A 15,248-nucleotide genomic window follows, 5' to 3' on the forward strand; every position below is an offset into this window, starting at 1 on the left:
TTTAAGTATTAAATAAAGTTGGTTTTATTATTATGTCACACCCACAGTTTACAAAAAAATGTGCTGCTTCCATCATTTCTAGTCATTTGGATGAATTCTAGGTCTAACCATCATTCTAGCTTCCTTGAAACTATGTTGGGAACTCCGGGATTCAAACCAGTACATAATTTTACTTTCTTTCGAGGTGTACAAACAGTGTTTCAAGTGTATTCTCGAGAGAAGACAACTCATACAGTCGTTATACCACCAACGTCCAGCTGCAGTGTTGTTTCACATTCTTAATACAAGTGGTAGCAATTAAAGTGGTGTACTTACCTAATTCTACGACACATCTTCCTGACCACCAGTTATCCAAGTCGTTCTTTTGTCTACTAAATTTCGTGTTGCTTTCAGAAGAGGAAGAATCTCCAACGGTACCGCTATACCCTGACACAGTAATTGTATAATCGTCGTCTTCATTGCCCACTCTGAATCGATCATAATGGGTGAACACTGATGTGCCGTCCCGGACTACGAGTTCTACCAGCAATTCGTTATCTTCATAACCTACATTTTTACATACAACTTTTCATTTTATTTTAATAATTGGTTTAACAACTTACCAGTTAAATGATGAATGTTATCCAGGCCTAGCCAAAACTCACCCGAAAGTTCACCAAATCCTTTTTTATATTCGTCAAAACCATGGCCAAATTGTGATACATGAAACCAACGTAGAATGTACGTCCATCCACCCCCCTTCTTTTTTAAGTCACACAGAACTTCTATAGCTTTAGGAGCAGAGTTTGCTTTAATACGGTAGGTGGTGGAAAGATTGTATCCCTCTCTTTTGACTTCTTCACAGTCGAGTGGAAAATTCCCTCTTTGTTGCTTCAGATAAAGCAATATTTCATTTTTTGCTTTAAGAAATTTCAGACGATGTATTAACTTTTGGAACTTTAAACTCAATACGGGTTCGAATTCTTCTAGACGCTGTTTAAATTGCAATAGCTTTAAGTCTTTTGTGCGTTCGAAAGCTTCAGTGCGAAGTGTTAACTGTTTTAATTGTGCGGTTTTTAGGGATTCGAAAGTTTGTCGACGACGGTCTAACTTTAAATATATTGTGGACACAAGAGTTCCTAGACTATGAAATATTTTCTTTAGATTTAAAGTTTTGACCGAATCTAGTGTTTCTAGACGGTGCTTTAGCTCTTCTAATTGCTTCATATTCGCTGCTTCTAGAGCTTCTAGGCTAGTGTTAACATATTCTTGAAATCTGTTAATCTGTTTCGTTAGAGCTTCTTGGATTCTGAGAGAGTCAGGTGGTAGCTGAGTCGTGGAACTCACGTCAAACTAAAAATTGAATAAGTTTGTGTTAATGATTTTGTTTCTGGGACTTGTTATTCGAAATTTTCGATTAAACCGATTTCTGACAAAAACATTTGGAAAATAGGTTTGTACTCACCTCTTCTTGATCCTCCTCACATGAAAATAAAAATAAATTTAAAAATAAGCAAACAATAAAAAATGATTTTCGGATCATCTTCGTGTCCAGGCAATAAACCACTGACTGGCGTTTTATATTAGGCAGAGATTAAGTAATTGGTGCAATTTAGGGTCGCCAAGATAAGAGACAATAGTAATGGTTGTATTTACGTGTATGTAGTTACAATGAACACTTTAAAATAATGCAGTATTAATTTAGTATTTGCCTTACTGGCTCAATAAGATTCCCAATAGGGGTACAAATTCACTTAATCTACATAATACAAATAAGTAAATAAATAAAATAAATATTCGAGTTTTATCTAATAACTAGCTGACCCCCTGAACTTTCACCTACCTACAATTTAATTTTGAAGCTGCAAAACCGAATGCTTTGAAATCTTGCATAATAAATTTGTATTCAAAATATATTTACTTTTCCCCTCCAAAAAATTGATGACGTCAGCTCAAAATTTTGCCAAATGTATGTAAAATGTATAGATCGGTCAATTTATTTTAGAGAATAACTCAGGAGTTGCAGAAATGAATACTTTGAGATCTTGCAGACGTTATAAAGTTGTAAGAATGGTAAATTGTTAAGAATATTTATTTATTCCCCCAAAAAATTGATGGAACGGCTCATTCGATTTTCGCAGATAATTTTGGAAATACAATACAGTTATTTTTAGCATTACACTGCACCAATCCAAGGTGGTATAGGTGTTGATGGTAAATGTTGATTCGGTCATCACAAAATTGTGTGAAGAAAAGACTCAACTCGAAAATGCTGAATATGTTTCATTATACTTTTGATGCGAAGGAAGTTCTGTCGAAACAACGTCCGATCAATTTTTTGACAATGGTTGATATAAATAAAACTCAGTAGATGCTCATACTCGAAATACGAAGTATCTACTCGAATATCGAATCAAACTATTTCTAGTTTTCTAGATGATGCTAATACTTCAGTAGGTAACAGTTGACTATCCAACACAAAAAGATTTTTTAAATTCGAACCAGTAGTTTCTGAGATTAGCGCGTTCAATTAAACAAACATTTCAGCTTTATAATATAAGTATAGAAGTATAGATAATTGCTCTATTCTGTCTGCTTGCCCACTCCTTGCCTTAATTTCCTTACCTTTCGTACGTCTTTCATCCAGTCCAATCCTCTTCCATCCTCGTTTAGCACTTCTTCCCTAATTTCTTCCGATTCTCTCAATCCTTCACATCCTTAAAACATTTGCTCTATTGTTTTTCCCTCTCTCCAACATCTTCTAGTACCTGCTACGATAAAACTGATTTTGGCAAATCACATACCTTCTAAGAAAAGAGAGGGTGGGTGGGTGGGGCTAGTACTTTCTAAAGTACGACTGATTTTGGCAAATAACATATCCTCTAAGAAAATAAAGAGCGGTTTGTCATTTGCAAAAATCAGTTCTATCTTAGAAGGTGCTAGCCCCACTACCCACCCTCTCTTTTCTTAGAAGGTATATCATTTGCCAAAATCAGCTTTATCTTAACAAGTACTAGCCCCACCCACCCACCCTCTCTTTTCTTAGAAGGTATATCATCTGCCAAAATCAGTTTTATCTTAGCAGGTCCTAGCCCCGCCCACCCACCCTCTCTTTTCTTAGAAGGTATGTCATCTGCCAAAATCAGTTTTATCTTATCAAATACTAGGCCCACCCACCCTCTCTTTTTTTTGAGGATATGTCATTTGCAAAATCGGTGTTAAATTTAAACACAAAAAAAGAAAGGGTGGGTGGGTGGGGCTAATATCTGATAGGATAAAACTGATTTTGGCAGATGACATACCTTCTAAGAAAAAAGAGGGTGGGTGGGTGGGGCTAGCACCTTCTAAGATAGAACTGATTTTGGCAGATGACACACCTTCTAAGAAAAGAGAGGGTGGGTGGGTGGGGCTAGCACCTTCTAAGATAGAACTGATTTTGGCAGATGACACACCTTCTAAGAAAAGAGAGGGTGGGTGGGTGGGGCGAATATCTGATAAGATAAAACTGATTTTCGCAGATAATATACCTTCTAAGAAAAGACAGGGTGGGTGGGTGGGGCTAGTACTTGCTAAGATAAGACTGATTTTGGCAATAATATACCCTTTAAGAAAATAGAGGGCGGGTGGGCGGGGCTACTACTTGCTAAGATACAAGATTTTTTGGCATTAATAAACCACTAGGGCAACCCAAGATTGTTTCAAACTTTTTCAAAATTATCAGGAGAGAAACCTTTTCGAACTCTTTCATTAAACATCAGAAGCCCAAAGTGATATTTATAGATTTTACTTTAACTAATAACAAAGTACCACGAATATCAACCAAATCTCAGTCTTATCATTCAGATAAATGCATAATTTGAAGAATTTATATATATCATGTCAGTTTCATCTATATCCTTATCTCTTACACTCAGTTCTTCTTTCAGACTCTTTCCCATTTCCTTCATAATACTTGTCTCTTTCGTTCCAAACATGTTTTCCCCCTTCCTATTTTATTTCTTTCCAACATTTTTGCAATATTTTCAATCATCTCTCTCACTAAACTTCTCTTCAAATCCAATCGCCCGTTTGCCCGCTTCCACTCTCATTTTCTCCCTTTTTGTTTCTTTTCTCACTATATATCCCGGCGTATACTTTCCCAATCCCAATGTCCATTTTAAGTATTTTTCTTGCACTCTCTTTATTTCTTCATATTGGCTCCATCCCCAAATCTCAGTTCCGTACATAAATACACTTTTGATCAAACTATCAACTATCATCATTTGTCTGTTATAATCATGTCCAGATTTTCTCTATTCCTATCACTTTGTTCGCTTTTCGGACCATGCGCTCTATCTGAGTTATTGCTCCTTAATATATATCCCAAGTATTGGAATTCTTTCACCTGTTCAATCTTCTTCCTACTCCATGTCCACTCTTCCTTGTCCTTTCTTACTTTCTTCCCAAACACCAACATTTTTGTTTTTTCCACATTCACTTCCAATTCCTTTTTTGTACGTACTTCTCGAAACTTTTAATCATTGTTTTCATTTCTTCTCTTTTCATTGCCACAATCACTAAATCATTTGCGTACGCCAACGATCACACTTTCTCTGTCCACTACCATCCCTCCTGTCTGTGCTTTTCTGAACATTTCGTCTATATATCCTAGAGACGCTGCAAACAATGCGGGGCTGAGTGGGCATCCCTGTATTACTCCTCTATTTGTATAAAAACTCTCGCGCTCTATTCCATTGACTCTCACTTTACTTACTGTCTCTTCATACATTTTTTCCATTTTCGTTACCGGGTACGCATCTATTGCCATTCTCCTCAAATACTCCCACATTTTCTCTCTATTCACGCTATCAAACGCAAATCTGTAAACAATGCGTACATTTGTCCACCCTCTTTCCTTGTTTAGCTTCCCACTAAATGCCGCAGGATGTACACATTGTCCAAAGTACCTCTTCCTTTCCTAACCTATGGCTGACCGTCTGGTAACATACCCCTTGCTTCCATCTCCTTTCGTAACCTCTCATCTAGTATCATTGCATCTATTTTGTACGCCGTATTGAGCAAGGTTATCCCTCGCGAGTTCTTCACACCACTTTTTGCCCCTTTTTAAATAATGGGATTATTATACCTTCTCTCCACTGCCCAGGAAACCCTTTTCCTTTCCAAACTCCATCTACCACTGCCCATATCCTGTCTTTCACTCCTTCTGTCCCGAACATCCACGCTTCGTTCTGGATTCCATCCCTTCTAACCTTTCCTCTTTTCAGTCTTTCAATCTGTCTTCCTATTTCATCTTCTGTTATTTCCGAACCTCTCCACATTTCTTCCGTCGTTGTGATTCCTTAATTTTTTTGCAGCATTTTTCCTCACACCCTCCCAATAATTCCATAAAGTATCTTTTCCATTAATGTATTTTGATTTTCCTACTGACTTCAGTCTTCCTTCTCCGTTCCTTGTTTATATATCTCCATACTTCTTCTTCTATCTTCAACGACTTTATTGTCTTCTTATCTATTTTCTCTTTTTTTTTCTTCACATTTTCTCCTATAATTGTCTCTTGCTTTTAAGTACTCTTCTTTCCTTCCCCTGTTATTCTTCCATTTTCTTCATTTTTCCCTTGATTTTCTCTTCAACCCACTACATTTTCCGTTCCATCCATTATTCCTCCTTTGCCAAATGTATATCTTTAAAAATCGGACTAACTTTTTACTTTGTTTTGAACATGAGGTTCTACCGCTTGTCAAAATTGAATTAATTGCTCATTTATCAGTGAATAAAATATTTAACTGAGTGAAGTTTGGCATTTTTCTACAGTCTTATGAACAAGTAGTTCCCCGCCCACCCATCCGTTCTTCATTCCAATGACAACTCTTAATATTGTTAATTAATGACAACATTATTAACTTATTAAAATCTTTAATAAATCTGTTAAATCGTTGGCAAGAAAAAGGGTAAATTGTTCAATAAGATGTCTAGAAAATCTTGAGCTGGTCTTAAATAAGCATACTAGACGTCAAAATCATACCAAAGAAACAATATTACCGATGCTCCTCTCTCCCATACAAGCTCCTCCGCCTTAATAAATCATTTCAGTGGTCCGGGGCCGGAAGGAGGAAAAGGAAGAAAAAGAACTAAAAAGGACGAAAAGGACGAAAAAAGACGCAAGAGGACGAATAAGGACGACAAAGAATGAAAAAGGACGGAAAGGACGAAAAAGGATAATAAGGACGATAAAGGACGAAATGTGCAAATTATTTTTGTCAACAAAGTGGACAAGGAAGTTCAACAGTTTTGTCTATAGTATAATCTTGAACTTGTGGTTTATAAATACATTATTGAGATTATTCGGCTTTAAGATTTCTCGATTTTTCTACTTTAGACGGTTCAATTTTTCAGAACTTCAATTTTGGGCATTTTCAATTTTTCCATTCTTCAAATTTTCGGTTTCTCCATTTTTTTATTTTTCAATGACACAATTTCTCAATTTTTATCCTCTTCAATTTTACGATTTCTAAATATTTAGATTTTTCTATTTTTGAATTTTTCAAATTTTGACGTTTCTAAATTTTCAGTTTTCCGATTTCTGAAGTAATTTTTTTTTATTTTTCCATTTCTCCCCAAAGTTTCGATTTTTCACTTCTTCCATTCTTTTTCGACTTCAAGATTTTTCAATTTTTCGTTGTTTGGATTGATTCCATTTTTCGATTTTTGGATTGTTCGACTTTTTGATTTTCCGATATTTCGATTTTTCATTTAGGATTTTTCTGTCTAGATATCTGGATTTTTGGATTTTTCAATTCCTTGATTTCTTGGTTTTTGGGTTTTTCCGATTTTTCGGTCGATTCTTAAAAGTTTCAATTTTCGACTTTTAGATTTTTTAGTGTCTTTATTTTCCAATTTTCAGATTTTCGAATTTTTCGATTTCAAGATTTCTCGATTTATTAATTTTTCGACTTTTTTGGTTTGTGGTTCTTTCGATTGCTCTATTTTTCCACTATTCGACTTTTCGATTGGTTCAATTTTCGATTTTTGGATTTTCCAACTTTTCCGAGTTTTCGATGTCTGGATTTTTGGATCTTTCAATGTCTCGATTTTTCGGTTTTTGGGTTTTCCCGATTTTCGACCTTTCGATTTTTCCATGGATTCTTCAAATTTTTGATTTTTGACTTTTAGATTTTTCGATTTTGGTCTTTTTTTACTTTTCGACTTTTCTATTACTCAGTTTTTCACTGTTTGGATTTTAGGTTTTTCATTTTTTCGAGTCTTCGAATTTTCGCTTTCTCGATTTTTGTTTTTTTTTTATTTTTCGATTGTTCAATTTGACGATTTTTAGAGTTCTAAATTTTGAGTTTTCCGATTTTTCGATATTTGCATTTTTAGAATTTTTTTCTTTTGAACTTTTTGATTCTTCCATTTCTTGATTTTTTGAACTGTTTGATTTTTAAATTTCTCGACTTCGATTTTTCAAATTCTCGCCATTTCGAAATTTTATTTCATTAAATTTTGGAATTTTCAACTTTTCTAATTTTTGAATGTCTCGATTTTTTAGATTTAGTTTTTTTTTGTTTTTCCTTTCGATTTCTTCACTTTTCGATTTTTCGATCGATTCAGTTCTCAATTTACAGATTTTTGGATTTTTCAGGTTTTTAAAAATTTAAAAATCCAACTGGCAATATTTCACCGATATTTCATTGATACAATTTCTCAACTTTTATTCTCTTCAGTTTTACGATTTCTAAATACTATTAAGATTTTTCAATTTTTGAATTTTTCAAATTTTGACGTTTCTAAATTTTCAGTTTTACTATTTCTGAAGTAATCTTTTTTTATTTTCCCATTTGTTCCCAAAGTTTCGATTTTTCACTTCTTCGATCCTTCAATTTTTCAATTTTTCAGGTTTTTGATGTTTCAATTTTTCAATTTCTCAGGATTTTGATTTTTCAATTTTTCGATTTTATAAGCTTACGATTTTTCGACTTCTGGATTTCCCGATTTTCAGTTTTCGTTTTTTAAACTTTAGATTTTTCAATTTTCGGCTGTTTTTTTCAACTTTTAAATATTTTAATTTTTCAGTTTTTAGTATTCTAGATTTTTGATTTCTCGAGTTTTCGGTTCTTCTATATTTCAATTCTTCAATTTTCGGAATTTTTAAAATATTCAATTTTCCGTTTCTTTTACTTTGAATTTCTTTTTTTCTAGTCTACTTCTCTATCTTTGAATTCCCTCTTCATCCCATTTTCTTTTTTCTGTTTCTTTTCTTTCGTTTCTTCTGTCTTGTTTTTCGTACTCTTGCTCTTTTCCTTTGATTTTTATTTCTAGTGGCATGTGGTCTGATTCTACCCTTTCCCCCACTTCGAAACTCTCTATTTCTTCGCACGCCTCTTCGTTGACAATCCCATAGTCCATTCTCCTTCTTCATCTCCTTCTTTGTTTCCATTCAAAATATCCAGTCCCATTTCCTCTATTATCTTCCAAAATCTTTTCCCTTCTTTGATATTTGTTTTGTCTTTTGATCCTATTTTCTCTCCCTTTTCTTTCTCTATTACGCTTGTCCCCTTATCGCCCAGTCTTGCGTTAAAATCCTCTCCTATAAGTATTTTTTCATCTCCTTTTCTATGTTTATCTTGGCTTTTTTCATTTTCTTGCAATAAACGGTTATTATTTCCCATCGACTGTTATCCAGCTGTATTACTTTCTTCATTAGGCTGTTTTTATTATTACTTCCCTTTTCCAATTCTTGCATTTGTTTTCGAATTCCCGTTACTATTTCCCTGCTTGTTCTCCCCTTTTTCTTTTCCTTCGTCGCCCCTTGACACTCCAACACATGTTATTGTGGTAGTGTTTCTTCAAATTTCTCCCAGTTTTCTCTTTGTACCCATGTCTCTACTAGCCCCAACACATCAAATTTTCCCACGTAGTCCCAAAAGTCATTTTCCTTTTTCTCCTAATTTAGTACCAGTTACCCTTTTCCCGATTTTCTTATCTGAATCCTTTATTTCTTCCCCTTTGCCTTGTTTCCTTCAATTTTTCCTCGTTTTCTTCCTCTACAGTTAACTTTTATATCCCATTCTAACCACTTTTCCTTTATTTCTCTCTTTTGTTGCTTCCTTTTTATTTTGTTTTGAATTTTTCTTTGCGTTTCCGTCAGATCATCATTTAGGTAAATTGACGACTCTTTTAAGTTCTTCTTGCTTTTCATTACATTCATTTGTACTTCGCGGGCGTAAGCAAAGGAAGTATTGTAATCGATTCCGTCGGCCGACTCTCCACTTTTACGTTTTCTCGACCTTCCATGACCCCTAGAGGACGAAGAAATAAGTCTCCCGTAAAATTTTGCTTAACTTTTTCGACCATTCTTTCATGAAAACAAGAATAAATTTAATCATAAACACAGAATGAAAAATGACTTCATGTTGAGGCAAAAAACAAACAGTTGGCTTAGTGGTTTTTTGGATGCAAAATTTCGACTAATCCTTGTTTTGACAAATGTACAATTAAGTTTAAGTGGGATTAAGGTTGGTTTTATTGAGGACTTTTATCACTCTACACAACACAAGCAAAAATTTTTATTTCAGGTCACACCCACAGTTCTCACAAAAATGTGTTGCTTCCAGCACATCTAGTCATTTGGTTCGATTCTAGGTCTAACCATCATTCTAGCTTCTTTGAGACTGTATTGGTTTCCTCGGAATGTGGACCAGTGCATAATTTTCCCTAACTCAGTTGTGTGGACATAGCTTTCCAAGTATTTTCCCGTGAGAAGAGAGGTCATACACATGTTATACCACCAGCTTGCACCTACAATATTTTTTCATATTCTCAATAAAACGGATAGCAATTAAAATTATATACCTACCGAAATGTTGAGCACAGCTTCCTAAAGACCATTGATCCAAATCAATCTTTTTTGTACTAAATTTCGTATTGTTTGTAACGTAAGAGAAAGAATCTCCAGCGGTCCCGGTATATCCTGATATACTCACTATATAACCTTCGTCTTCACTCCCCACCCTGAAACTATCATAATGCGCGAACTTGTAATTGTCGTCCCAATCTACTAGTTCAATCAACAACTCGTTATCTTCATAACCTACATTATTACAAACAACTTTTCATTTTATTCCGATTACTGGTTTAACAACTTACCAGTTAAATAATGAATGTTATCCAAACCCAGCCAAAACTCACTCCAAATTTTACCGAATCCATTTTTATATTCTTCCATATCAAAGTCAAAACTTTGTGATCCATCAAACCTACTTAAAATGTATGCCCATCCACCCCCTTTTTTTTCCAAGTCACACAGAACCGTTATGGGTTTAGGAGCAAAGTCTGGTTTAATCAGGTAGACGGTAGAAAGATCGTAACCCTTTTCTTTGACTTCTCCACAGTTGCGTGAAAGATTCGTCGCTATTTGTTTCGTACGATCAATGGATATGTCAATTTTTGATTCAAGGTAGTTCATACAATCTGTTAACTGTTTGAACTTTAAATCGTTTGCGGATTCGAAGACTTGTAGATGATCTGTCAACATTAATTCCATGTTTGAGGTATTCGTGGATTCGGCAGCGTCTATGCGGTGTGTTAACTGTTCTATTTGTGCGGCATTTTTAGATTCGAAAGTTGGTATACTATGTGTTAACTGTTCTAACTTTAAATCTATTGTGGGCTCGAGATTTTTTAGACTGTAAATGACTTGCTCAAGACTTATGTCTTTCGCCGAATCTAGTGTTTCTAGACGGTGCTTTAGCTCTTCTAACTGCTTCATAGTAGCTGTTTCTAGAACTTCTAGTCTAGTTTTAACATTTTTTTGAAATCTGTTAATCTGTTTAGTTAAAGCTTCTTCGATTCTGAGAAAATCGGGTGGCAGCTGAGTCGTGGAACCGACGTCAAACTGTTGGAGAGAGATGCTTGTTATTTTGTTAAATTGGGTTTTACTCACCTTTTCTTGATCGTCTTCACAAGAAAATAAAAACAAATTTAAAAATAAGCAAACAATAAAAAATGATTTTCGGACCGTCTTCATGTTCAGGCAATAAACCACTGACTTATGTTTTATATTAAGCCCAGATTAAATAATTGGTGCAATTTAGGGTCACTGTCACGATAAGAGAGGGAATAGTAGTGGTTGTGTTCGCTTTGAAAATAATGAAACAAATATTATCATGAAACTGGAGCTTCCACAGTTTATTTTAAAGAAAAAAATTCCAATTATGGTGTTTTGCTGTTTCAATTTTTTTTTTATTTTTGCAATTTTTCTATTTCACATTTATCCGATTTTTGAATTTCTCGTTTTCAGTTCTAAAATTTTGCAATTTTTCGATTTATAAATTACCCAACTTTTAGTTTTTCAATTTCTCAATTTCTGATACCGAATTCTATAATATTTTGATGGTTCAATTTTTGATTTTCCACTAACCCAATTTTTCAAATATTCTTTTTCCATTAATCCTTTTCGTTTCTCGTTGTTCAAATTTTAAATTTTTCCATTTTAACTCGATTTTCAATTTTTGTTTTTTAAATATTCAATTTTAAATGTAGCGATTTTTGGATTTTTTGAGTTTTAAGTTTTTCATTTTTCAATAATTCGATTTTTCGTTTCTTTAATTTTTACATTTATCGATTTGTCAATTTTTCCATATTTCAGTTTTACAGTTTTCGATTTCTTATTTTTTAATTTTAGATTTCCAATTTTACGATTTTTCAATTTTAACACTTTCGTAATTTCTCAACTTTAAAATTACACAGTTTTTAATTTTTAGAGTTTTTCAATGTTTCGATTTTTAATTTTTAAAATTTTAATATAATTGTATAATTTTTCGATTATTATAATTAACAAATTCTCATATTTGGTTTTTTCAGTTTTTCCATTTTTTGATTTTTCAATTATACAATGGTGCAAATTTTCAATTTCTAAATGATCCGATTATCAATATTTCCGTGTCTTAATTTTTGATTAAGCAATTTTTCAATTTGTAATTTTCATTTTTAAAACTTTCCAGTTTATCAATTTTTATGTCTTAAATTTCTGTATTTGTTGTTAATTTTTGATATTTCTTTTACCTTAATTACTGAATTTTTTAATTTTTCAATTGTGTAATTTAGCAATTTTTGTATTTTTAGGTTATTAAATTTTTCAATTTTTCAATTATTTGCTTTTCCGATTTTCAAATTTTTCACTTTGTTAATTTTTTTAATTTTTAACTTATGGAATTTAAAATTTTTCGGATTTTCGTGTTTCGAATTCGAATTTTTCGATTTTTCATTTTCACAACATTGTATTTCTCCGGTTTCAAATTATCCGATTTTTTTTCAAATTTTCAATGTCTTAATGTTTTTTAATTTTATAATTTTTCCGTGTTACATTTATGTAGTCGATTTTTCGTTTTTTTGTTTTTGCAATATCTCTTTTAAATTTTTGGGTTATTCACTGTTACAAATTTACAAATTTTCGATTTTAGATGTTTTTTTAGTTTCAGCTATACCGTTCACCATTTTTCGATTTTTCAGTTTTATAATTGTGCAATTTCTTCATTTTACAATTATCCGAATTTTTGTTTTCCCCATTTTTATATCTTACAATTTCTTGATTTTTAATTCTTCAGTTTTATAGTTTTTTATTTTTCACTTTCCAAGATTTAAAATTTTTTATTTTCACAATTTTGCTTTTTTCAATTTTGCTATAATCTATTCGATTTAAAATTGTTTTTTTCAGTGTCTGGTTTATAATTTCTCCATTTTCCAATGTAACAATTTTACAATGTTGAGATTTTTCAGTTTCTGATTTTAGAGTTCTCAATTTTTTTTTAATTTTCCAACTTTTTGATTTCACATTTATGCGATTTTTGAATTTCTCGTTTTCTGTTCTAGAATTCTGCAATTTCTCCATTTATAAATTACCCAACTTTTAATTTTTCAATTTCTCAATTTCTGATACCTAATTCTACAATATTTTGATGGTTCAATTTTTGATTTTCCACTTACCCAATTTTTCAAATATTCTTTTTCCATTAATCCTTTTCGTTTCTCGTTGTTCAAATTTTAAATTTTTCCATTTATACTCGATTTTCAATTTTTCTTTTTTAAATATTCAATTTTAAATTTAGCGATTTTTGGATATTTTGAGTTTTCCGTTTTTGGTTTTTCAATAATTCGATTTTTCGTTTCTATAATTTTAACATTTATCGATTTGCCAAATTTTACATTTTTCAGTTTTACAATTTTCCATGATTTCTTTTTTTCTGAATTTTAGATTTCCAATTTTACGATTTTTCGATTTTAACGCTTTTGTAATTTCTGGACTTTAAAATTACACAGTTTTTAATTTTTAGAGATTTTTCAATGTTTCGATTTTTAATTTTTAAAATTCTAATATAATTGTATAATTTTTCGATTATTTCGATAATTAACAAATTCTCATTTTTCAATATTTCAGTTTTGCCATTTTTAATTTTTCAGTATTGTTAGTTTTCAGCTGTCCAGTTTTTCAAGTTTTTGATTTTTCAATTACACAATGGTGCAAATTTTCAATTTGTAAATGATCGGATTTTCAATATTTCCGTGTCTTAATTTTTAATTAGGCAATTTTTCAATTTGAATTTTTCATTTTTACAACTTTTCAGTTTATCAATTTTTATGTCTTAAATATCTGTATTTTTGTTAATTTTTGATATTCCTTTTACCTTAATTACTGAATTTTTTGATTTTTCAATTGTGTAATTTAGCAATTTTTGTATTTTTAGGTTATTAAATTTTTCAATTTTCAATTATTTGGTTTTCCGATTTTCAAATCTTTTTCTTGGTTAATTTTTCGATTTTTCACTGATAGAATTTAAAATTTTTCAGAATTTCTGGATACGAATTCGAATTTTTCGATTTTTCATTTTCACAACGTTGTATTTCTCCGGTTTCAAATTATCCGATTTTTTTCAAATTTTCAATGTCTTAATGTTTAATTTTTGGAGTTTTATGTAAACATGTCATTTTTCTAGATTTCTAATCTTTCAGTTTTATATTTTGTAATTTTTTGCTTTTTTAATTTTACAATTTTCCGTTTTACATTTATGTACGCGATTTTTGGTTTTTTTGTTTTTGGAATAACTCTTTTTAATTTTTGGGTTGTTCACTGTTACAGTTTTACAAATTTTCGATTTTAGAGGGTTTTTTATTTTCAGCTATTCCGTTTACCATTTTTCGATTTTTCAGTTTTATAATTTTGCAATTTCTTCATTTTACAATTATCCGAATTTTTGTTTTCCCCATTTTTAAATCTTATAATTTCTGGATTTTTAATTTTTCAGTTTATCAGTTTTTTATTTTTCACTTATAATTTTCCAAGATTTATAAAATTTTTTTATTTTCACAATTTTGCTTTTTTCAATTTTTATGTTTTACAATTTTCAATTTTGCTATAACCAATTCGATTTAAAAAATTTTATTTTTCAGTGTCTGGTTTATAATTTCCCCATTTTCCAGTGTAACAATTTTACGATGTTGCGATTTTTCAGTTTGCGATTTTAGAGTTGTCAATTTTAGTTTTTTAAATTTTCAATTTTAAATGTGGCGATTTTTGGATTTTTTGAGTTTTAAGTTTTCCATTTTTCAATAATTCGATTTTTCGTTTCTTTAATTTTTACATTTATCGATTTGTCAATTTTTCCATATTTCAGTTTTACAGTTTTCGATTTCTTTTTTTTTAATTTTATATTTCCAATTTTACGATTTTTCAATTTTAACACTTTCGTAATTTCTCGACTTTAAAATTACACAACTTTCAATTTTTAGAAATTTTTCAATGCTTCGATTTTTAATTTTTAAAATTTTAATATAATTGTATAATTTTTCGATTATTCTAATTAACAAATTCTCGTTTTTCAATTTTTCAGTTTTTCCATTTTTAATTTTTCAATATTGTTAGTTCTCAGCTGTCCAGTTTTTCAAGTTTTTGATTTTTCAATTACACAATGCTGCGAATTTTCAATTTGTAAATGATTTGATTTTCAATGTTTCCATGTCTAAATTTTTGATTATACAATTTCTCAATTTGAATTTGGTTTTTACAACTCTTCAGTTTATCAATTTTTTATTTCTTTAATTTCTCTATTTTCAGTTAATTTTTGATTTTTCTTTTATCTTAATTACTGAATTTTTTGATTTTTCATTTGTGTAATTTAGTAAATTTTGTATTTTTAGGTTATTAAATTTTTCAATTTTTCAATTATTTGGTTTTCCGATTTAAAAATTTTTTACTTTGTTAATTTTTCGATTTTTCC

General features: G+C 31.1%; 2 protein-coding genes across 2 annotated transcripts; both read right to left on the reverse strand.

Annotated features, from left to right (window-relative positions):
- LOC135131476 (fibrinogen-like protein 1) lies at nucleotides 1-5,297 on the reverse strand. Its single transcript, XM_064059248.1, has 6 exons — nucleotides 5,105-5,297; nucleotides 2,605-2,696; nucleotides 1,445-1,549; nucleotides 603-1,332; nucleotides 316-546; nucleotides 1-257 (listed from the first exon to the last, which is right to left on the reverse strand). The coding sequence occupies exons 1-6, from the start codon at nucleotides 5,295-5,297 to the stop codon at nucleotides 79-81; spliced, it is 1,530 nt and encodes a 509-aa protein (XP_063915318.1). The 3' UTR covers nucleotides 1-78.
- Nucleotides 5,298-9,475: 4,178 nt separating this feature from the next.
- LOC135131489 (fibrinogen-like protein 1) lies at nucleotides 9,476-11,022 on the reverse strand. Its single transcript, XM_064059263.1, has 4 exons — nucleotides 10,919-11,022; nucleotides 10,123-10,870; nucleotides 9,833-10,066; nucleotides 9,476-9,774 (listed from the first exon to the last, which is right to left on the reverse strand). The coding sequence occupies exons 1-4, from the start codon at nucleotides 11,000-11,002 to the stop codon at nucleotides 9,596-9,598; spliced, it is 1,245 nt and encodes a 414-aa protein (XP_063915333.1). The 5' UTR covers nucleotides 11,003-11,022; the 3' UTR covers nucleotides 9,476-9,595.
- Between the last annotated feature and the right edge of the window lie 4,226 nt (nucleotides 11,023-15,248).

The sequence above is a fragment of the Zophobas morio genome, unplaced genomic scaffold (genome assembly GCF_036711695.1).
Source record: "Zophobas morio isolate AGI-343-1 ecotype UQ-CSIRO unplaced genomic scaffold, CSIRO_AGI_Zmor_V1 ptg000020l, whole genome shotgun sequence".
Lineage (NCBI taxonomy): Eukaryota > Metazoa > Arthropoda > Insecta > Coleoptera > Tenebrionidae > Zophobas > Zophobas morio.